Source organism: Schistocerca piceifrons, chromosome 5, assembly GCF_021461385.2.
Source record: "Schistocerca piceifrons isolate TAMUIC-IGC-003096 chromosome 5, iqSchPice1.1, whole genome shotgun sequence".
In the NCBI taxonomy this organism is placed as follows: domain Eukaryota; kingdom Metazoa; phylum Arthropoda; class Insecta; order Orthoptera; family Acrididae; genus Schistocerca; species Schistocerca piceifrons.
In genome coordinates, this window is record NC_060142.1 from 17,500,343 (window position 1) to 17,525,986 (window position 25,644).

Consider the following 25,644-nt stretch of genomic DNA (forward strand, 5'->3'; position numbering starts at 1 on the left):
GACGTTTGTATTCTTTTGGCCTGCTTCATTTACTGCATTTTTATATTTTCTCCTTTCATCAATTAAATTCAATATTTCTTCTGTTACCCAAGGATTTATATTAGCCCTCGTCTTTTTACCTACTTGATCCTCTGCTGCCTTCACTACTTCATCCCTCAGAGCTACCCATTCTTCTTCTATTGTGTTTCTTTCCCCCATTCCTGTCAATTGTTCCCTTATGCTCTCCCTGAAACTCTGTACAACCTCTGGTTCTTTCAGTTTATCCAGGTCCCATCTCCTTAAATTCTCGCCTTTTTGCAGTTTCTTCAGTTTCAATCTGCTGTTCATAACCAATAGATTGTGGTCAGAATCCACATCTGCCCCTGGAAATGTCTTACAATTTAAAACCTGGTTCCTGAATCTCTGTCTTACCATTATGTAATCTATCTGATACCTTTTAGTATCTCCAGGATTCTTCCAGGTATACAACCTTCTTTCATGATTCTTGAACCAAGTGTTAGCTATGATCAAGTTATGCTCTGTGCAAGATTCTACAAGGCGGCTTCCTCTTTCATTTCTTCCCCCCAATCCATATTCACCTACTATGTTTCCTTCTCTCCCTTTTCCTACTGACGAATTCCAGTCACCCATGACTATTAAATTTTCGTCTCCCTTCACTACCTGAATAATTTCTTTTATCTCGTCATACATTTCATCAATTTCTTCTTCATCTGCAGAGCTAGTTGGCATATAAACTTGTACTAATGTAGTAGGCATGGGATTTGTGTCTATCTTGGCCACAATAATGCGTTCACTATGCTGTTTGTAGTAGCTAACCCGCACTCCAATTTTTTTATTCATTATTAAACCTACTCCTATTTGATTTTGTATTTATAACCCTGTAATCACCTGACCAAAAGTCTTGTTCCTCCAGCCACCGAACTTCATTAATTCCCACTATATCTAACTTTAACCTATCCATTTCCCTTTTTAAATTTTCTAACCTACCTGTCCGATTAAGGGATCTGACATTCCACGCTCCGATCCGTAGAATGCCAGTTTTCTTTCTCCTGATAACGACGTCCTCTTGAGTAGTCCCCCCCCCCCCCCGGAGATCCGAATGGGGGACTATTTTATCTCCGGAATATTGTACCCAAGAGGACGCCATCATCATTTAATCATACAGTAAAGCTGCATGCCCTCGGGAAAAATTACGGCTGTAGTTTCCCCTTGCTTTCAGCCGTTCGCAGTACCAGCACAGCAAGGCCGTTTTGGTTAATGTTACAACGCCAGATCAGTCAATCATCCAGACTGTTGCCCCTGCAACTACTGAAAAGGCTGCTGGCCCTCTTCAGGAACCACACGTTTGTCTGGCCTCTCAACAGATACCCCTCCATTGTGGTTGCACCTACGGTACGGCCATCTGTATCGCTGAGGCACGCAAGCCTCCCCACCAACGGCAAGGTCCATGGTTCATGGGGGGAAGGATGAAGTAACGAAACTTAAATGGTATCTTATAAGAAAAAAAAAATACGATGTACATGACGAATTAGCTTAAAATGGAGAAAACTGGCAAGGAAAAAGGAGGCATCATAAAAAGGAGGAATCATTACCCGAAAAATTAACAAAGATTTAGGAAGAAATCCTAGTTCCGTGGAACAATACATTAAAGAACCATGAGGATAGTATCAAGTGGGTACAAGACCAGACTCCATAATAAGACTTGGTGACTAGAAGCATAAAGACAGGGTTAAACTACTGGCAAATTTAAGCATCGTAGAAAAGCGGTTAATAGCAATTCAAAAATAGAATATTCACTTCAGTAAATGGTTTCGAATGCGAAGAGAGCAGCTTCAAATGGAAGACATTAAGATGAAGGGAGCTAGCGAGGACGCTGTAGTATGTGTGAGTAAGTTTAACGAAGAAATTGGTGAGCCAAAAGTCGATGGGAAAGCAGATATTTGCATAGTGCTTTGGATGAAACTCTTATATAGCGTGTTCAGTTTATCATTACCATCATAAATAACTGTTCGTCCAGATGCAAATTACAAAATTTTTCAAGCAAATGTTCTTTAGCAGTCAAGGGGACATCAATCAGTATGTAGCTCTGTTTTTTACAAAGATATGAACAACGGTATGACGTTTTTAAATAGCACCCTGTATTTTTTGTCAAGTAATTCATTTCCTCTCCTAAAGACCAATTCAAAAATGTATCACAGTGTACCATTCACTGAAACGCAACGTTATTAGTTACATAACGCAACACTGATTTTGAGCTCGGGATCACAAACTCGTCCAGTTGTTGTAGTTGTCAGAAAACAAATAAAAATCAAGTAAAAACGTAACACAAAATTGACTTTGACTCTCCTGTACCACTGCCCAGGAGCAGAACACTCAAAGGCGCTCAGATTGGTGACCCTGGAGACCGATACACTGGTGCTCTCGTTGAATGAAAGAAGTATCTACTGCTTCCAGTGTTGCCTGCTGAAGAGAATTACAAGCAAGCGCGATACGCTGCTGCATGTCCTCTTCCGTTGTTGGAATATCACGATAGGCAACGTCTTAATGCATCCCCAAAGAAAAAAGTCCAGAGTATTTACATCAGGAGACCTAGCAGGCCAAGTACCTGTTCCTCCTCGACCAATCCATCTGGCAGGATACCTTCGGTTCAGAACACGACGTCCAGGCAAGGCATTATGTGCTGGACATCCATCGTGTTGACCATATAAGCATTCTGGTTCTCAGCGGCACAGAAAATAATTGGTCTGAGGAAGTTGGCATACACTGTGCGGTTTAGACTACCATTGATGAAATAAGGGCCAATAATTGTAGTACCAAGCATCCCACACCAGACGTTAACTCTCCATTGACACTGATGTTCCACCTGTCTAAGACATTGTGGATTGTCGCTGGACCAATGATGCACGTTCCTTGTATTTTCCTGGCCTTTGTTTGAGAAGGAACATTCATCGGTAAATAGAACATTGGAAAAGAAGTTCGCGTTAGAGAGGATTTGATGCTGTGCCCTCTGACAGAACTGTACACGATTCTGGAAATCATTCCCATGCAATTCTTGATGTAGGTGTACATGGTAAGGATGGAACCGGTGACGTGTAAGAACACGATGTACACTGGTTTTAGGACTGCAAATCTCGTGTTCAAGCTGTCGTGTGGTCACGTCTGCATTCATGGCAACGGAGGCGAGAACAGTAACGTCAGCAGCTTCCTCGGTGCGAGTGCTACGATGATTTCGATGTCGTTGGTTGAAACTTCCCGTTTCCAGAAGCGTCGCAACAAGACGAGAAAACACGAGTCGGGAAGGCGGGTCCTTGTCGGGATATCGCTCTCTGTACAGTCCCGCTGCCTGCGTACCATTTCGCATTCCTTCAACAACAACAACTATAAAAGAAACGTTATGTCAATGCACTTTGTTAGAAGGACAGCCTTTAATGTATGCTTACTGTACACAACAGTATTTAAAAGTACTAAACTACTGTACTAAACGTTCCCGTACATAAGAAAACATAACTGCAATTATTGTTCTGCTAACTTCCATTCTCCATTCGTTAGTGTACATTATACTCACACAACTCTTCAACTGAAGATAGATGAATCTCAAGTGTGCATTCTACTAATGTTTAGATTTGTCCTCTGTCAACATCAGTCCGTCGATGTGTTCCATTACCTCCAATACCTGCACTATGCGCTGGGAGTGTCAACGTCAATGTTGTGCTATAATTAACAATAGTGTGTTTCAGTGAATGACTCCGATACATTTTTGAACAGGTCTTTAGGAGAGGAAATAAATTAGTGAATAAAAAATACAGGGTGTCATTTAAAAAAGTCATACCGCTGTTCATATCTTCGTAAAAAGAAATCACACTGATTGATGTCCCCTGTCGGCTAATGAACATTTGCTTAAAACATTTTGTAATTTGCATGTGGGCAAACAGTTGTTTAGGGTGGTCAAAATAAATGGGACTCCCTGTATAGTACGATAGTATATGAGGTGTGATTAAAAAAAGTGGTTCAAATGGCTCTGAGCACTATGGGACTTAATATCTGAGGTCATCAGCCCCTAGAACTTAGAACAACTAAACCTAACTAACCTAAGAACATCACACACATCCATACGGGAGGCAGGATTCAAACCTGCGATAGCAGCGGTCGCGCGGATCCTCACTGAAGCGCCTAGAACCGCTCAGTGACACCGGTCGGCGTGTGATTAAAGATGTTGTAAACATAGAAAAGTGAGACAGCACGACTGCTAGTAATTAGAACAGGCTGTATTTAAAGAAATCAATGTCATATGGTCTGTAGGAAACGGACAGGTATAAACGGAAGTTAATCGGCATTTAATGTTAACGGTATGAACAGTGAAACAAGTGAAATAACAGGTAACAGTTGATCTCAACAATGGATGTATTGTGAACACCACCTGTACAAGAAAATTTAAAAAGTTACACTATGAATCCGAGAAGGACATCGTTGAATCCTAGTACAAGCAGTGGGAGTACTAGACAGAGATTCGTTCAGTCAAAAGGCAAACTGTTTGGTAGGAGAGCCAGAAAAAATTGTTGAGTAAAACTCTGTTAAAACTGCTCAAAATAACCAGTTTCTGAAGTAACCGACTTTCGGTATTTTATTTCTGTTATTTCCTGTAATAAACTTAGAACAAAAATTGAAAAATTTTTACTCTCAGTTTCAAGATACTCAGCACCAAACTATTAAGTTAAATAGGAAAATAAAAGAAAACATCCCGTCCACCGTTACCTGCTTTCCTCGAAAATTGATAAGTATTTGAATACAACAAAAAAATCACCAGTTTACTGCCATTGATTATAGTCTTTTGGAACTCTGCTCAAAAATCACGTAACTGGGAATCTTACAACTATTTGGGCATTACAAACAGTCAGTGTTAAAGGGTGAAAACGACGTCGAAGAACTCTGTTCTTCGTGTTACTTTGTCTGCTGTGAAGGTTACAAGCAGGTAAAGGCAAATTATGTAGACAAAGGCACCAGATTAGCTGCTTTCAATTTTTATTGTATAATATTAATGAATTGTTGTTATCATAATTTCCTTCCTTTTTTATTTCATAGAAACGACAGACAAACCTTTAATCTTTAAAAGCAAATAAAGCATTGTACTTCACTGCTACGTCACTTTGTAAAAACATTTCCACACTAGTGTTGATGCCATTCTACAATACAATGGATGTCCGGCGACGACAGCAAGAGACTAACTTACTCGTAAACTTGCACACTGCAGGTACACGCTATCCTAAGCTACGACACAGGGTGAGATGGACATTATCGTCTCAGCAATGTTGCACCAATTCCTTCGCCATGTGTTTGTTGCTCGTTCGTGTCGGCATTGTTACTAAAACAGCACTGATCGCTATTTTCCATAATAATGCAGTATTCCAAACCAACGCAAATTTTACATACATGAATTACTGCTCGTTAAAAAAAGGTGTATTTAAAAACGAAAAAATTTTAGCACTGCTGCTATGACTAATTGATATTTCGGTTTTTTTAGTCGGTTATTAGTAAAGAAATATGAACATGTGTTATCATCGAGACCAAACTAATACCGAATAATATCAGTTATTTAGAACTAAAAAACCGTTATCGATTTTAACCGGTCGATTTTCCGAACGCTCTTAGGAATCAGGGAATAACAATGAACTGAGAGAGAAAGGGAGTGATACAGAACGTCAGGAGAACGAATAGATAAACAATGAGTAATTCATCAGGTTTCATGCACAGGTAAGTCTAATAATAATTTTTAGGGACTAAACTCGCCAGTTTGACAAAGAGCACAGTCCCTGATCACTCGTTGGAAAGCTAAGCCAATGAAGTAGGTGCTACACAGGGTGTCATCCCTATTTTTAAACAGTTATAATTTTTTTTAATTTATGAACCTACTTCTTTAGAACTACTTTTGTTAGATACAGCACTCCATGAGGTTGTGTTTAACATTATTTTTTTGTTTTATTTCAATGGGAGACTGCTGCCTGTGTTGACTTTAGAAGAACGGGCAAAAATAGCAGCTCGTTGTGAGGTCTGGGGATCTGCGGCGCGAGTACAAGTGTGGTGGAGGGCTGAACCAGGAATCCATGCACACCGGATGCAAAAACAGCTGAAAACTGCCATTCCAAATTACTAAGAACAGGGAGCGTCGCCAGTGCAAGTAGATCAGGAAGATCATCGACTTCGATGATACAAAATGATGTTGACAGATTCGTGAAATGTTCACGAGGAACCCTAAAAAACCACTGCGTCAAGGATCTCGTGAAAGTAGTCTTTTAAGTTACGCAGTTGCAACGATTCTTAATAAAGATCTCACTTTAGCATCGTTGAAGCCACATTGACGACTGTGTTAGAAAAATGGAGTTTGGAGAAATTTTCTTGGGTTGGAATGATGATTGTTCTGAACTTTTTGAGGACGTTCTGTGGACTGATGAAGCAGGTTTCCATATTGGAGGATTTGTAAGCAGATGTAACTTTCACTACTGGGCAGCCGAAAAACGACCAAATGAATGTGTTAGAAAAGCACAGGGGCGTCCAGTTTAACAATGCAACAACCCACAGCTGCACTTCATGCAGCACGGAGCACCTGCACATTTTGCAAATGATGTCCGCGAATGGCCGTACGATCATTTCCCAGGTCGTAAGATTGTCAAACATGGCGCACACGAACGGCCTGCCTGCAGCACTGATTTAACCGCTTGAGATATTTTTTTTTCCTATGGTTGGCCTAAGGAGGTGGTTTTCAAGTGAAAGTCACGGAACTTGGATGAATTGGGAGCAGTAATACGTCATATTTGTTCTATATAGAATAAAGCGGCGAATGAAAATTTGTACCAAGGCCGGGAATCGAACCTGTGTCTTCTGTTTACTAGGCAGGGGCGCTAGCTACCTTTTTTCTTTTTCTTTTTTTTTCTTTTTTTTTCGGCGTTGATATAAGTCAACGGGGACAGTTGAAAATGTGTGCCCCGACTGGTACCCGAACCCAGGATCTCCATCTGCTGCTTATAGAGCAGACGCTCTATCCATCGTCTTTTTTTTTTTTTTTTAATGGAGTAAAGGTGGTTTGAAGCTCAGACTGAGACTTCAACGCTACTCTTATATCTTATTTTATTTATTTATTTTATTTTATTTTTTTTAATGTCAGACTTACAACCTTTGCTGACACACATTTTGTTATACAACCGCGTAAATGTCCAAATATTGACCAATAGCGGCTAATTAGAAAATTAATTAAGTAAGTAAATGAATAAAACTGAAAATGTCCAAATGAAAAAGACATGAAGACATCGCGGATAGTACAAATACAAAAGAAACATGCTCCTCTAGCAATGAAATGAAATTCGTGTCGGGGCGACACCTTCTCACGATAGAGCAAGAGAGCCATCTATCGACCCGTTCTCCAGACGATGGTGTAAGACTGGGTCGTCTTCTCGAAATTAACTAAGGGTCCGTAAGTGAGATCGCTGAATATCTCCGCTTCTTCGTCTATCTCATCTCCACCCGTCACACCCCATCTGTCCGGCGGATCGGTAAATGTGTCGCAGGTAATTTGCGAAGTGTTGCCCATATTTCTTATGCTGTTGCAGCTTCGTGTGTCCATCCAGGAGAAAATGTCAAAAATCAATTTTGTCCTTTTCCGATTCGTTATAAACGTAGCCCAGAACCATTCCCCGTACCCATGTCACTGAATTGGTTTTTTGGACCGGAAAATAAGATTCTTTGGGGAAAAAAGGGTGTCTGAAGAAATTGTGTGAGGGGCGGAGCGTAACAGGAATATCTGTCGTGCCCAGTGCCACACCGGAGCCGTCCCACTACATGCTAAACGATGTTCATCAGTGTCCACTGTTGCGCAGCCGAAACACAGTGGAGTGTCTGCCAAATGAATCGCGCGCCGCCGTTGATTCGTTGGGAGGTAAACGTTCCGTATAACGCGCCATATCTGTCGCCAGTTCTTGTCTGGGTTCTTCTTCTCCAGGGTATTCCTGAGGCACCGGGACAGTAAGAGTTGGTATACATCTCGCGTCGTCGGTAGTCGTGTTGTTGGGAAGGCTTCTCTGACATAGCTAAGCTCCAAAAATAAAGAAATGTGACATCTTCGGTGAAATATGGCCCACATTGACTGGGGGCAGCATTGAAGTGAGCGCTAGTACATCGACCAACGCACCCGAGATGTTATGAAATTGACCGCGCCACTGTCGTAAAATCGTACTGACGAATAACGCCAGTGCCTTTTCATATACGTTCACCAGATCAAGTCCACCGTCTCCAGGTCGTAGAGTAAGCGTTGTGTGTTGGATCTTGAACAGGTGTCCCACACTCACGTAAGCGCCGAACGTTGCTTGTATCCGTGATACCATTGTGCGCGTTAAAGGCAGGACATGCCTTACGTGAGTGAGTCTCGGTGCTAGGTATACGTTAACATAGGTCACCCTCTGAATCATATCCAACGCTTTTAATTTTTGTAACAGCACCATTGTCAGCATCAGCTTCAATATGCGTCGGTAGTTTTCCGCTGCTGTCCGCTGCACATCCGTGTGGAACGTAACACCTAGACATTTTATGGTGTTAACTAACATGAGCGGGCCTTCCTCCCCCGGTTGTAATCCTCGACCGACATTCATGCAGCGTGACTTCTGTAGATTAAGCACGCTTCCCGCCCCCATCCCGTATCGCTGTATCCATGCCAACGCCGTACGTACTTCGTCGCCTGTTATTGCCATCAGCATCATATCGTCAGCATAAGCGCGGCAATGAAAGGTCAGTTGTGGCAACGGCACTCCCTCCAGCCGTCTTCGGAGACCATATAGACAGGGTTCCAAAGCCATTGCATACAAAAATATCGAAAGGGGGCAACCTTGACGAACTGACCTTGAAATAACAATGTAGTCAGTGTCCCGCCCATTCACAGAGACCTTTGATCGCAAGCCGTGTGGCAGTCGCATGATCACTAGAATGAAGGCCTGTGGGATTCCCAATCTGCCCATCACTGTCGAACGCATGATCAAAGTCAATAGCGACTAGTGCCCCACGCACTCGGCATGCCGCTGCTAATGCGATGATATCCTGGTAGTCACCGAGTGCCGTATGTACGTTACTGTTACCACCGAGGCATGTTTGATCAATGAGGAGTCTATCACTTAAAGAGAGTGTCTATAATCTCCTGGCCTTCTGCCACCGCGTGGTTTGGTATTGGGATGATGATACCCTCCGTGAATCCAACAGGTATCTCAGTCTGCGGTGACAGGAGTTCGTCGTACACCTGAATCCAGGTCCGTCCCATGAGGTATGGAAAGGCGCGGTAAAATTCAATTGGGAAGCACTCCTGTCCTGGGGACTCGTTCGGAGCCCCCCTGGCAATTGCATCTGCCAGCTCGGCCTCCGTTATCGCTGTGATGAAAGTCTCTACATCCAGTGGTGGTCCTTTATTGACATTTCCGATATGACATCATATAGTCTCTCGTGGTTCACTTGTACAGGTCCATATAACTGGCGCAAATAGTAAACACATGCGCAATATCCCCGATCAGTGTCCTTCCTCGTCGTTGGCGTTCACGTACTACGTGATGCATGGTGCATCGGCAGCAACTGTGTCCGCCAATCTAGCCCGGACCATTATCCTTTCTATTCTTAGCCTCGTCAGCTGTAATAACTTGTCTTTTATCCTGCGCATGGCCGCGTGCGTTTCCGGTGATGGTTGTTGCGTAATCAGCTCCCTCAGGGATGTAAAATAAAAATCAGCCGTCGTGCGGTTCCACTGCGGTTTGTTCTGCCCGTATCGTATCAACGTTCTCCGTAACGTTGGTTTTGCACATTTGATCCACCACTGGAGAACCGAGGTGTATGCTCGTTGGCTGCGAACGCGGTTCTCCCAGACCACCTCTATCGACCGGCGACATGCAGTGTCACGTAAAAGGGCACTATTCATTTTCCAGTGACCCTTACTCCGCCATATATTCTGACGCGTTAGTTTAAATCGTACAGACGTACGCCATATGATCCGTAAAAGCCGCTGGCCAGATTTCGGCATCCATTATCGCCGTCCGTAGAGCTCGCGTCACATACACTCTATCAAGTCTACTCGCCGAATTTCCCGTTGCATACGTATAATCCGTTCTGTCGCCATGCTGCAGTTCCCAGGTGTACGGAAGCGCCATTTCGGTAATCAAACCACGCAATTCCATGCATAGCACATAATGAGGTACTTGGTCCTTTTCGTCGACGACACAATTAAAGTCGCCGCCTACTACATATTTATCATAGCGTCCAGCTATCTATTCGGTGTAAAAGGTCTCCCTTTCTCTTCGTTTTGAGGAGCCAGATGGCGCGTATAAATTGATGAAACGAACGCCGTCGACAGTGATCGCTATTCCACGAGCCGAAGGGAGAGACATGACTTCCTCCAATCCTAGTCCTTCCCTGGTGAGGATCGCCACACCGCATCAACTCTCATCGTGCACTGAATAACGTGCTTCGTAGCCGTAGAACTCCGGCGGCCATGTGAAACGCACTTCTTGTAGGAGTACAATATCCACGTCCGCAGCGTCTAACCTATCTTTCAGCATTTGAATTTTAAGCGGTGTCCGAATGCCATTAATGTTCGTCGTTGCAGTGCGGTACGCCTGGCGTTTGTTCATCAGTTGTAAGGGGGTGTCATCAAGCGACGGTGTTGAAAACCGGACTGCTGTCGTCTGTCTGCACACTCGGCGCTCCTCACCACACAAAGTTGTTCAACATTCCCCGGCCCCTCCCGGCGTCTGACAAGGACTATCCTCAATCATCGCGTTCATATTTTCATTCTGTTCCTGTTGGTCCATTTCTTGCGCCCAGTCCCCCAACATATTTCCGGAACTGGCCGAAGGATGGTAGGCAACGTTGTCACCGCTCTGATGTTGGACAATTGTCATCTCCACTTCTGCCTTCCGGTCACCAGAAGGAGAATTCAAGTTATCGTCGCTGTGCAATTCCTGCATCATCATCTCGGTATCCGTTGAATCAACTGGTCTCAGGTCGATACTGACGCTGTCGTCCACTGTCCCCTCGGGATTGTGGCTATCGTCAGCAGAAGTCAGTCGACGCTTCTTCCTTCTCTTCAGTGAACGCTGTTTCCGTTGCTTTGCTTCCGCTTCAGCTGTTTGGATTCCGTACCCGCCGTCTTGGGCCTGGCCTATCACGCTCTCGGTGGAAGCACTGGTAGCCACCACGGTTGAGCCTGGAGCGACCGTCAGCTGCATCTCTTGTGTGGTGTCCTGTGTCTGCTGTGGTGGAACCGGTGTGTGCATGTTCTCTATAGGGCGCAGCTGCTGGTGCCCATCGGAAATCTCCCTCACGTCTCCTCTCAGGGCTTTCCCAAAGGTCAACGGTAATACAATCATCTGTTGTGGCGCCTGGACATCATCCCGTAGGGTTTGCACTAAACGTCGCTGGAGGCATTCCGAGCGGACGTGACCTTCTTACCCGCGCCCCGAGCAAGTGTGAGGTTGTACATCATAGATTATAATCGCTCGACAACCTCCTATGTAAAAATAAGAGGGGACGTGCTTTCGCAGTTCTATCCGTATTTGTCTCATTCCATTTAGGACGGGGTATGTGGTAAAACTCGTCCATTTTTCGGCCACATGGGATAGAACTGTACGGTATGGTCGAAAGGCGTCGGTCACAAGTTCAGACGGGACCTCAAACAGAAGCTCGAAGAACCGTATAGTGCGTATCCCTATTCCCGCGTGATCGACCGTAACCGCACCAATATTCCCGTCGGCATAACAGAAACTGTACCCGTTCGGTGAACGTTGTAGAAGTCTTTCGCAAGTAGCCTCGTCAATAAGCCTGACATAGACGACGCTTGAAACGATCGATAAATGGATTCCCACGATTTCCCGTGGATCGATTTTTTCCTCTTCTCTTAAAAAACGTTCAATCTCGTGTGCCTTTGGTCATGTATAGTCGTTCGCAGAACTGAACTTCAAAGTGGTTTTTATGTACGAGTGTGCTGTCTCGTTCTAGAGTCATAACACAGCACACGCGAAGCTGCTTCGGCGTAAAGAAAGAGGCGCGCGCACCACAGCGCGGCCGGCAGCCAACACGGTCCGCACTGCGTCACTGCCGAGGGCAGGCTGCACTGGTGTACCTGGCACACCTCGTTTCTCAATCCGGGTTCTCACTGCTGCCCCAGTCCACCTTAAATTCCCCTTACACACGAAAGGATTGTCGAGGCTCTCCATGTTCTGAGGTGCTATTCCAGAACACGGGGAGCCTCGGCAATTCTGTTCGTGTGTAAGGGGGAATCTGAAGTGAACTGAGGCGGCAGTGAAAATTTTGATGGGGGTGGGAAACATACCAGGTAAATCAGTGCAGCTGCGCGAACAGCTGTGCCAAGGTGCGTTAGTGGCTAGCGCCCCTGCCTAGTAAACAGAAGACCCAGGCTCCATTCCCGGCCTTGGTACAAATTTTCATTTTCCGAATCAGGCAGTATGCAAAAATCATATGTGTATGAGACCAGTAATGTCAGTGGAATTGTGTCATTTGTATAAATATCCGATGTGCAACCCAATGTTGCACCTATCATTTTGCAGGCAGCAGTATCGCACGTATCAGGTAATTTGAAAAAAAAAAGAATAAATAAAAATAAAAGAATCGCGTACAGACGACTAGAGCTTATGCGGAGGTTTAAAATGACGGTAAACCCAACTTCAAGGAGTCCTGTTTCTATCAAAAGTATTTTTAAGAAAACTGGTTCAAAATACAGAAATTTTGTCTGTTTAAAAATAGGGAGTGAGTTATGTGACACCGTGTACTTGTAGAAGTCCAACAGTGACGAGAATCCGTATAGAGCGGATCGGGGAGTGCTGTGCTGGGCACGCAGGGTGTCGCAGACGGGGGGAGCGCAGGCGGCAGCGACTCACCCTGCGAGACGTAGACGTTGATGGTGTCGGGCTGCGTGTCGGGCGCGCTGCACGTGTAGTTGCCGGAGTCGTGGCGCGTGGCGCGCGGGATGAGCAGCCGCGAGTGAGTGCGCGGGCCCGGCTCCGTGCTCACGGCGACGGCGCGCGACCCCTCGTAGTTGACGACGCGCTCGTTGTGGAACCAGAACACGTACTGCGGCGGCGTCGGGCTCTGCGGGCAAACACCGCCGCCAGCTGGCTGCGTGGCCCGCATCGCAAAGCGCTCCCGCTCTGGCTGCCCGCCACTTGTCGCAGTCTCAGGGCACCTGCGGCTCTCTACATAATTCACGGTCCTTCGTATAGGAGAAAACATCACAGACAGGGGCAAACTGAAGCGCTGATACAGTGGTATTCGACAGAAAAGGAGCGTCCCGTCTACAATTTTTACCCAAACATCGAGAAACGAAGGAGGCCAAAACACACAGATACCGCACGTGGCACTGTCCATTTCCTCAGGGACCATGGTCCATATCCAGAACAACTTCCTTACTTTGCTATCAGCCGAACACCCATGGGCACTTGCGGAGAACTTGGAACTCTTGAGCATATGACTTTACACTATGACAGAGAGAGAGAGAGAGAGAGAGAGAGAGAGAGAGAGAGACAAGGAGGGAGAGATGCACACACACACACACACACACACACACACACACACACACACACACACACACACACATACGACCACGAACGAAATATGACAACATAGGGCAAAATTTAGGACACCCGGACGGTTGGAGCATACAGCATGACATAACAGAGAATGTCTTACCCTAGTTATAAAAGCAAGAAGAAACGAGTACACAAATAAGGGCAAACACACAATTAGGAAAACGGGACACTTGCAATGACACAGAAACAGACTGTGATGCTGAAACAGATGCAAACAGGGAGGTTAATAAACAGACCTAGATGTAAGGTACGACTAAATTAAGGAACGCAGGAATCGATCAACTGTAATTTCTCGCTTGCCGGGATACCGAGCCTGTTCGCTGACCTACAGTAACGGCAGAAACACGATCCCGAGCTCGGGCTTATTAAAGGTCCTCTAAAATCTGGTTGTGATGTACCAGGGTATCAACTAATTCAGGGCAGCCTTTGTTTGTGAACTAAAAAGGACGGGCAGTTAAAAATTAGGCTGCAAGGGCGCTGGTCCCATTTATGTTCCGGTACTGTCGTGAGTCGGTTTTAGGGGGACTCTTAGGTATTCATAAAACAATACATAAGATCAAGAAACCATTAACGTGGCGGCCTCTCTATAAGGACGTGCAGAATATAGTGGGTTAGTGCCGGCGTTGTAAGACTGCTAAACCTAATTGTGACTGACAAATGGGGCTGGTCTGGTCTACCACAGCAGAGCAGCAGCCAAATGAGCGTTTATTTATTGCCCCGGACGCAAGCAGGTAACAGATACATATTTGTGGTAGTAGATGCCTTGTCCCGATTTGTGTGGTTTCTGCCAGGTAGAGGAGTCATGGCGTCCTTATTAAGCACGTGTAAAACATATTTTCACTGCTTATTCCTTCCAAGGTTCAGGTGAGCGATAATACTACAGCATGTACTTTCAGGGACTTTCGGAAGTATTTTTTTCAACAAGGTATTAACCATGCTACGACAAAACCTTACTGTCCCCAGACATTCTTTACAGAAGATGCCAAATATATACCATGCTGAAGTCCATATTAAATGCAACAACGCCTTGCCATGGCTTATTTTAGCGTTCAATACAGCAAAATAAGAAACTCATCAAGCAACCCCAAGGTCGCCCATGTTCACGTATTCTTTGAACTCCTCTTTATCCAACCTGTGGCTACTTTCAGATTTGTTCCTGGAAGAAGTATCTCCAGAGTCTATGAAGGATACGTGGCGCAGGGCTAGGAATAAAATACAAAGGGCCCATAAAAGGGAACCGGTGTGGCACAGCCGTCGTCGGTTGCCTGGAAAGCAATGTGGGAGATGTGGTTTTCATCACGAACTTTGGGAACCGACACGTTGAAAGCAAGGCTACAGGCAAGCTTGTGCCTCGTTTTACACGTCCATGACACGTCTGAGAGATGTCAATCAAGGTCTTTGCCAGGGGGTACACCTCAGCCAAGTGAAGGCAATGACAATGATTAGTTTTGGTTTTGGGCATTTTGTAATCCCCAGGGATTGTGTTTATGGGGAAGAGGCTGATACGTGCTGTGAATCGATCTATTGTGCCAGGGTGTTGTGTGCGCTTATCTTTGCCTAGAGGGCGTACCCGGACTGCTTCTAGGAGGTCTCTGGTTAGCTCACTTTCTCTCAGACAGTCAGATGTGGAAGCACGTTGTTCTTAGGTGGAAAAACTATCGGCTGTGCAGAGCACCGGGCGGTCCGGGGTTGTTAGCTACCCTTCCGACGGCGGCGGTGTGGGCCTCATTCTGCCGTAATTAGTGGTATTGCGGAAAGAGGAGCCTTTTCCACGGTGGTCTAAGGACTGGTGCTGCAGACCGTCATCTGCGCAAGAGTTCTACTCCGTGTGCCACACCACATCTCTCCATCAATACCCGGTAAGCAGCTTCAAGTTGTCGCTTACAATTAGCGATGCAGCAGCGCTATTGTAGCTGCAATCAGTCCGGGCGTCTTGCAAGCTGCACTAATTTCTGTAATATTAACGGGCCTGATCTACGAGAGAAGCTGATAACGGCTAATTATCATATTGTTGTTTAAATCATTTGTTTTCTTTGATAAGATTCTGCCTCCTGTGGCAAAACTTCCTTGTGATTACGCACCTACTATTTATTGCTTGCTTTTTATTGCGTTGGTGCTTTGTTAAAACAAATGAACATATTATGACATTCAGTGAATTTCGCCGTTGTCAATAAAGTTTGGTGTGACTTTTAACGTTCAGCCATATGGAGTTGCCCTGGCTTTGCAATCAGAACAATTCTGTTTCTTCTAAATGAAGAAAAATTATACTAATTATTGTAGTACTCTGTGAAAATATCTGGTACGAGGAATTTCTTTTGACTTGTTCTATCTTATATTGTAAAACAGAGTGGTACTGTAGCAAGAGGTGCATGTAATCCACAAATCTAATCCCCAGAGTGTGAGATTCAGCTATTAATTGCCAAGCTATATATATTGCACATGTTACTTTTATAGTGTTTGTAATAACAGTCTTCTCTATGTTTTACAGCCAGTTAATTTGAGCTACTGGGGCGCAATCTTGTTGAGTACCATCAGTTCTACTGCCCAGTGCGAACCGTTTTCAGTAGTTTACTGTGAACATTTTGTAAACATTTCACCTTCAAATTTCTTATTACAGTTGATGTATAGCCAAGGTTTCACCTTCAAGTTCTTTATTACCACTGTTGCATACGTAAAAGTTTGACATTCAAATTTTTTATTGCGGGTGATTTATAAGTCTTTTCTTAAAACATTATTTAACCTGATTTATGTGTCTTCGGTTTGTTGCTTTGAGTTTGTGCATTTTATTTCAGGTAGTGTTATAACTTTTAAGAGTTGTTTGATTGTATTTAAAGATTGTACTGTTACGATAATACAATTTCACTCTCAAATGCTCATTAATGTAGAGCATATTTGGTGAATATCATCAAATTTATATTTTTGCCTTATGGTGTTCTTAATTTAGAAATTTATAACCGTGCGCTTTGGTTTTTGGGGCCATCATTTTGACTTTGCTGGTTTATGTGGAATTGTGTAATAGTAATAAATTCTTATTCTAATGAGCATTAACGAATGATGTTCAGTCCCTGTTTGTCCAGGCTTTGCTTTTCATTCCCTGTAGAGGCGTCTTGAGACATCGCACTTGCTACGCCATTAGCCAATGCTCTATAATAAACCAGCTTCTCAATTCTCCATACCAGCAGAACAACCTTTTTCATCTCTGTGTTTCTCTCACTCCTGGCTGCATAGACTCCACTTCCAAAACATCTTTCCCTCCCCGTAGATTTCACGATTTGTACATACGCCCTCAGCAACTTGCGATTTGGCAACTTCCAAAACTACCACACGAACTGTATTAACACTCAAGCTTTTCAGCAAATCAACCTCAGTAGCACAATTCATGTACTTTCATTGGCAACTTCTTGTTCTCGCGGAAAGCAGTTTTTGGAATAGATGTTGGTCCCGGCCTGGAGCCCTCTCACCACCATGGAAAAGCCGCTGGCCCTCCAGCACCCTCCATACACATACCGAGACTGAAGCTGAATTCAATGCACAACAGCAAAATGATGGACTAGGCCGCTGTCAGGGACAACATATGACATTATCAGACGAAGTTTGAGCTATACACGGAAACAGTGTCTGACGACTCACAGGAAGATGCTATGTATAACGCGGACACCGTTGTACCGTCTGCGTACTCTTTCCTCCTATCGAGCAGCGACACTAGAAAGTTCCCTCCACATTTCTCCATTATATAAAATCAAGTTGCGTCGCCGATAACTGACATGTGAATAAGTGGAAAACAATTTTCTGTTCGTAACTTAAGTTTGTGACACTATCCTCGGATATATTTCCTCAGTTACTGCTGTCCCTGTATTTGGTATCATTCCGATGAGCACTTAAATGTCCTGTGCTGAAACCAGAGGTAATTTTCAGGAAAAAAATTTCCTGAATATTTCGGTTTGCGCTAAGGTTCAGTCCACATCGAACATATACGAGCCAAGTATGGAGAGAGTACAACTTTTACACACAGTAGTACAACACACTTACGCTTTCGCTTTTAGGGGATTTTCAGAGTGATGTGCTTCATTTGGACGATGGAGGGTGGGCAGTTTTATATACTTTACTTAAATTTCAAGTTATATAAAAATAATGACAGCTCCCTAAATCTTGGCCTTCGTTAGACGGATGTTAAGCTTTTCGAGTCTTTTCAGCATTACCTTTAAATTACAGGGTCTTGGTCCACTCGAAAAATCAGCCGATATATGTAAGAAAAGGATCACTGAACAAATTACAGTGGAACACATAATTATGAACTTAAAGAACGTGAATGGACGCAATCGCCATACATAGTCAGAATTAAAGACATAAGAAGTATCTGAGGCCATGAGCTAATGAAATGTGGGTCGGTCACATTGGAAGATAAGCACGACCAGCACAGATGTGGATCCCAGAAAGCCACAGTGAGTGTGATAGTCGACATGCGTCTGTCTATAGGTAGCAGTTTATCTAAACCGCGTTCTAGAATCTTTTGGTACCGCGTGCTAACCTGTTCATGTCTATGTATCTGCTACAACAAGATACTCAGTAATAAAGACATAATTCAGTTCAACTGGAAGGTTTGGTTGCTCACCGACTGAGCAGTTCAAGTTATGGACTCCATTCCTCATTTTAGTCTATCTGGAAAACTGATCTTAACAGTCTTCCACAGCATCACATTTCAAATGCTTCCAGGTACTTCATCTTCGGATGTTCGCTGGTCTACAGCTACATTAGTCTCGATAACATACCGCAGCGAAGACTATGGACTCCATTCCTCATTTTAGTCTATCTGGAAAACTGATTTTAACAGTCTTCGACAGCATCACATTTCAAATGCTTCCAGGTACTTCATCTTCGGATGTTCGCTGGTCTACAGCTACATTAGTCTCGATAACGTACTGCAGCGAAGACTACATTGTCTGGCGTATCTTCCTCACTTCTGCATCAGAATCCACCCTATTTTTACTTAGGCTGTCGGACCTGAACGCTTCATGAGTATACAAGACGGAAACCTGACCCTGCATAGCGAGACGCAGACAGATCTGTGTTAGGATTTACAAGAAAAGGCAGGAGACATCAGCACAATTCCGGCGTGAAAGACGTCATCACGAGAAAAGCCACTATCAAATGTTAATGGACCTGCCATGTTGATGGATGGTCGAGGGACGAAGGTGGTGCCGGAATGAAGATCAAGAGATAGAGGCAGACAACGGAGAAGACAGCTAGAACGATGGGACAAAGGTCTCCGCAAGATCGCTGCTGTCAGCTTCCTGGATACCGTCAAGTCCGTCCTTATGGAAGAAGATCTCGCAGATGTAACACAGCTGAGTGATTGGGTAGGCCACTTCATTTAATGACAGAAATGATTGATGATGATGATCTGATACCAGTAGAGTTCTTTTAATAACTAAAGGTCTTTTCGCTTACGCCAATGTACTGGTGACATCTACATACTTCGGTCGTGTGACACGTTTAGAGGAGAGACTGCCTGCGGCGGTAACTTCCCGACGCACACTGAGTCGTAGCTGACAGTCTGTCGAGCGACTCCCTGGTCCTGCATGGGCGGTACACGGCGCATGCGCGCGCCACGTTCTCTCTACGACTCTCACCGAGCAGCTCTGCCAGCCGAGACCAGAGCAGCTACGGTGTCCACCAAGTTGCGGCCACCATTTGCTTGGACGGCTATTGAAACTTTTCGTGCATCTTGCGATTAAAATGTTACCTCAGACGAAGCAACTCCACGAAATATCAGCAATTAGATCATTTAACAGATAAATAATCTAGTTTAATGTTCTCAAAATCTGTCGTTTCTGAGCTCAAGAAAAAGTAGTTCCAGCTGCGTAAATACTGATTTGGATGACAAATGGCAGAATTTTTTGTTCTATTAAGTATTATTTCGACGTCATTTGTTTTTCTGTCTACGTGGAAAAGTCATCCCAAACATGACGCAAGTCCCGACTTTCGCACTCAAACATCAGTAATTCACTATGGGACGGGCCACTCATCTATTACAAACAATTTGTTATATTTGGGTACGGCGCAACGTTTGCAACACGATTTACGACGAAGGATGTGGTATGGGATCGCTGCAGCTTGTAAAGTCAGGACGTACTGCGAAGGCAAATCGTTCAAAAAATCTGAACGAGTTCAATTAACCTTTATGTGTAGCACAATGGTGCATTTTTAGCCTTATCAGTGCTTTTGAGGATAGGACATTGACCAGTCAGACACTGTGCTTGAGCAAGTATTAGTACGTATCAAGCTTGAAGGGATATTTAGTGGTACATGATAACCTGGGCAGGTCGATATTCGAATACAGATCTTATGGCCACCGCGAACGGTCGACTTAACTGTTTAGATCATCCAAGAACGATGCCTCCATGGAAGGATACAGTTTTTGTTCCAGTCACGGTGACCAGAGGATCGCTCATATGGTGTTCGTGGACATCACCACCGGTGTGGCGGATTTGTCGAGAGACCGTGGCCCACCCCATCGTCGGAGTATATGGTACACCGACGAGTCAAGAGATGAACGGAGGATGCTTCTAGCCAACTACACAAGTCCAAAATGGGAAAATGCATTGACATAGGCGAGAGACTGTGACAGTGGACAGATTCGTTTAGCCAGGTGCCTGGAAACGGCTGTGGCGTAGAGCGCCATAAAATCGATATTTGTTCTGTGTGTAAGTGTGCTATCTTTGAGGAGAGGGCTTTGGAGAGCATGTTGGACGCTAACGGCAGTTAGCCTCGGGACTTGTATCTGTGTAGACGCTAAGTGTGAATAAATCTGTATATGAGAGAATTCTAGTTGTTTACCTACAACTATACCATATTCCCTCACTGGTGACCCCGTTTTTGCGTAATAGGCGTCCGAGTTACCGCCTGAAGGTTATTTACGCGCCTACCGCGTCGGGTTTCTCCGCAATCGCAAGGGCCTTTGTTCAGCTCCAGACAATGGCCTTTCAGCATTCACCGCCGCCTGGATTCCAGCAACATCTCTCCAGCACTCCTGCCGTCGTAGTGGACATGCCGCAAGAATCTTCGGAATCCTTCAGCCAGAACATGCAGTGGAATTCATCGAGTGCAGCCAGTTTCTTCCAACCGCCAACGGTCGTGGACTCTGGCTTTGTTTGCCTGGACCTTCCCACGTGTTCTCCACAGAGTGTTGGTCGGAACATTTCTACTCCTGTGTCGAACACACAATTCAATATAGTTCGTGGCGTCGAGCGAGGTTTTGCTACTTTGGAAAATCCAGTAGTAAATTCAAACTCGAATCAGTTCCACCCACGTGTGTATCCTTCCGCGCCGGCTAGTCAACAGGTGTTCAATGCTCGCCAAACAGCAAATATCACACCGTGTGTGCATCCTAGTGGACGTGTGTGGGATCCTTGTGTTGCTTCTAATCACGTCAACAATTCTGTGCATGCTCTACTTCCATCCGAAGTAATAGGCGCACCTCCACAGTGGCTGCAGTGCCGAATCTGCCGAAATTACCAGACTTCAAACCCGCTCACCCGGAGTTCTGGTTTAACCTGTTTGAGCTAACATTCAATGTCTGTGCTTTGGACGACGGCGCACGCTTCGCCTGCCTCATGAACCATCTTCACAACCGCGTCGATTTAATTTATGATCTGGTCAAAGCACCCCCCCCCCCCCTCTAGCAGGGAAGTATGCTGTGGCGAAACAAACGATACTGGAGCGTGTCTCTAAAACCAGGAGAGAAAATGTGCGACAGCTCATCTACGAAGAGCATCTCGGCGACAGGTCTCCGTCCCAGCTGTGGCGGTGCATCCATCTTCTCGTCGATGAGCAAGTTATGCCTGATGACACGCTCACAGAAATCTGGACTGAAAAGCTGCCTTTGCCTATCCAGACTGCAATCTCTGCGTTTGAAGATAGGCCATTAAATGAACGTTTACGCGCCGCCGACAGAGCATACTCCACCAGGCAACGTGAGCTCCGTGCACTGCATTCTGGACGTGACCGCACTAAGACACTTTCTGACCCCACGCCCTTGTCTGGTGCTGCTGATAACAAGTTTTTTAAACTAGCCGCCCTGCCTGCACCTTCAACTCCTCGCAACGACAGTGCATCGGCCTCTGTGGAAGACTCTGGGGCACATACTCCGTCACCTAGCAACTACCCACAAGGGCACAGGCCCGCCCAACCTTACTGTTTCTTCCACGCGAGATTCGGGGAGCAAGCTCGCAAATGCTAGTCACCGTGTTCTTACCCAAACGCCAACCGCAGGTAGGCTATGGTGCCACCTCCTGCGATGTAAACAACGAGCACCATCCCACGTTGCACTCCGTTTCGGACAATAACAGTAAGTGTGGTCGAGTCTATGTTCGCGATTTACGATCAGATGTATGTTTTCTGGTAGACACTGGCGCAGACGTCTCTTTGCTGCCGGTTCGCCTAGCAACCAATAAAGTGCAACCACGCAAAACAGTACTTCGTGCAGTGAACTTGTCTACCCTACAGTGTTCGGGTTCCACTTTGTATACAGCGAAACTTTCGCCCGAGTGCAAGCTGGAGTGGACGTTTCTAGTGTCAACAATTGAAGAACCTATTCTCGGAATTGATTTCCTCAAGCACTATCAGTTGTCACTAGATTTTGTGCAAAATACTGTGTTTTACCCCTCCCTTAACAAACATATTCATTTCGCTTCGCCGAGTGACAGTTCGGCTAACACCAAACGTGTGTGCTGTGCTAAGAATTGTGTAAACCTATCCTTGGAGCTGCAATCTTGGACAAACAAGTGGCTAGTGGAGTGCGCCAAGTCTTCTAAGTTGCAGATGGAACGTATGGAAATGCTGCTGCGTCTCCGCGACATACACCACGAGTTGGCCTCCACACAACAACGCCTCGCGGCACTACAGGCAGACGACTCGTCGGCTACAGACAAGGTCAGTCCGTGCCAATCTGGTGTTCCCGTGCCCGTGCACGTTAACGACAATGTTGTGAACTCTGTAAACTGTGTCAGCACCCCCTTCTGTAATGATAGGGTATGCCCGAGTGCTCATGCTCCTTGCATTCCGAATGGAAAATTAACTTGCCAAGCTTGTGGCAATGAACGACGGCCATCTGCTGTCCGGCCACGCCCACTCGTGCCTACAGCGCTCGTAGCGGCACGGCCCTCTACCAAGAACCAGTGTACCAACCTCGCCCATGTTAACATGTGTGAGGTCTTTACGCAGCCTACGAGCGGGTGGCACACCTGTACTTCCGTGCCCTCAGCACCACAGCTTGGCCCGTCCGCCACTGCTTGCTCCGCTTCACGGACATCTGACTATCGTGCCGCGCCACGTATTGCAGTAGTCACTAACGGCACAGTTCATCGGTTACGTCTAACCGATGGGCCGCCCATATCGCAACGTCCACGCCGCCTCAAGCCGGAATTTATGAAAATTGCAAAAGAGTAATTGGACGATCTTTTACAAAAGGGAATAATTGAACCTTCTTCCGGTTGTCTGGGCTAGTCCTATCCTGTTTGAACAAAAGAAAGACGGTACTTGGTGTATGGTCAGAGACTATAGGCGTTTAAATGCCCGCACCATCATTGATAAATATCCGGTCCCACACATTGCAGACTTCAATCATGCGCTCGCAGGTGCAAAGTACTTCTCTGTTTTGGACTGTAAGCACGCATTTCATCAGATTCCTATGGCTCCGGAGACTGCCATAACCACTCCCTTCAGGCTGTTCCAATACGAATTTATGCCGTTTGGGTTGAAAAATGCACCCCAAACGTGGCAGCGTTTCATCAATCAAACTTTATCCCATCTAGACTTTTGTTTCGTATATATGGACGACATATTGGTTTTTGCTTCTACTTTAGAACAGAGTGAGGAGCGTGTTCAAGTCGCGACAGATATTTTAGCAGCCGCTGGTATTGAACTGAACAATAAAAAGACTCAATTGCACCAGCCATCCGTCACATTCCTAAGTTATGTTGTGTCATCGGACGGTCTGACACCGCCACAGGACAAGATTAAGCCTGTTCTCGAGATGCTACGCCCTCAGACCTACAGGGAATTACGCAGGTTCATCGGAACAGTTAATTATTACCGGAAACATTTGCCAGCCGCTTCTGCTGTGAAGGCTCCTCTCACAGATGCTCTCGCTGGCCCACAAACTTCTGCCACCCGCCAGGTACCATGGACACCAGACATGGACAAGGCATTTAATGAACTCAAACAGCTGTTGGCCTCCGCTGTCACTATTGCTCATCCACGGGCGGACGCCACAATGTTTATCACTACTGACGCTAGTGACAATGCTATCGGCGCAGTACTGAGTCAGACATACAACGATGTTACGAGCCCCCTGCAGTTTTCTCAAAAAAGCTAAACAACGCGCAGAAGAAATACTCAGCATTCAACAGAGAACTACTTGCAGTTTACGAGGCCATAAGACACTTCAGAACTGATGTTCTATGTGCTCACTGATCACAAGCCGTTGGTTCCTGCCATAAAAAATCCTGCGGCTGATCCTCCCCCACGACACTTTCGTCACATCAATTACATCTTGCAATTTACAAATGACATTCGCTACATCCGAGGAGCGGACAATGTGGTCGCTGATTTTCTCTCACGTGTTGGTGCTGTCACAACCTTAATTGACTTAATGGACCTACCTCGGTTGCAATCGGCAGACCCCGATACCGCGCAGTTAATTTCAGACCACAGCTCCTCTCTCCAACCGGTACGCTCTACTTTCCCTGGCATATCTGACTTAGTGTGGTGTGATGAATCGACTGGTACGTTGTGGCCATTCATTCCTAAGCCCCTTCAACACCAGGTCTTTGACAAACTACACACATTAGCACACCCCGGTGTCAAAGCCTCCACCCGTGCCCGCATCTCGTGGTCGTGCGGTAGCATTCTCGCTTCTCACGCCCGGGTTCCCAGCGGGGTCAGGGATTTTCTCTGCCTCGTGATGGCTGGGTGTTGTGTGTTGTCCTTAGGTTAGTTAGGTTTAAGTAGTTCTAAGTTCTAGGGGACTGATGACTATAGATGTTAAGTCCCATAGTGCTCAGAGCCATTTGAGCCTCCATCCGTCTGGTAGCTGAATGGTTTATCTGGAGAAACATGCACCGTGACTGTCAGTCTTGGGCAAGGGCATGTATGGTGTGTCAACAGAACAAAGTTTGCAGGCACACTTCTCCACCCCTTGGCTGTTTTGGCCAACCTCCAGGCCGGTTTCACCATGTTCATGTCGACCTCGTAGGCCCTGTGCCCCCCTCCGAGGGTTTCCGTTACTTGTTTACAGCTATTGACGGGATGACTCGGTGGGCTGAGGCTGTGCCTATTCCGAACATTACCTCTGAGACAGTAAGTCGAGCATTCTTAGATTCGTGGATCTCTAGATTTGGCTGACCTGTTTATCTCACCACTGACCAGGGGCGACAATTCGAGTCTTCAGTTTTCTCTGACTTATGTAAAATGTGTGGTATTGTCAAAATTCATACTTCTGCATACCACCACCAAAGCAATGGGCTTGTCGAGCGATGGCATCGCACCCTGAAGTCTGCCCTGCATTGCCATGACTCACTATGGACAGAGGCACTGCCCTTCGTGCTTCTTGGCCTTCGTGCGACTTTCAAGGAAGAACTCAAGGGGTCCGTAGCCGAGTTTGTATATGGCCAACCTCTGGTTTTGCCTGGAGAATTAGTCACTCCGACCCCACTTCCACGGCCCGCTGAACTCCCTTCAGTTCTCGAGCGAGTGCGCTTGCACTGCAGCAAAATTCAGCCGCCACCTCCGGCTGCTCATACACCTCCACGCGTGTACGTACCGCGCACGCTAGACTCTTGTGAGTACGTGTTTCTCAGAGACGACTCAGTCAAAGCCCCGCTTCAGTCGCCCTACACAGGTCCTTACAAGGTCGTCAAACGCTCTGAGAATAACATGAATCTCCTCATAAAAGGCTCTGTAACCACGGTCTCACTCAACCGAGTGAAACCAGCTTTCATTGAGCCTCAGGTGAACCTCCCTGATT

The 25,644-nt window shown here is 45.7% G+C and overlaps 1 protein-coding gene across 1 annotated transcript in view; it reads right to left on the reverse strand.

The window, feature by feature from the left end:
• Positions 1–25,644, reverse strand: part of LOC124798089 (zwei Ig domain protein zig-8-like) — a gene marked incomplete at its 5' end in the record, with an annotated part of 169,720 nt that overhangs the window by 19,484 nt on the left and 124,592 nt on the right. The window contains one exon of the mRNA XM_047261331.1: positions 12,912–13,122. Within this exon, the coding sequence (XP_047117287.1) occupies positions 12,912–13,122 (211 nt within the window). The remainder of the gene's footprint in view (positions 1–12,911; positions 13,123–25,644) is intronic.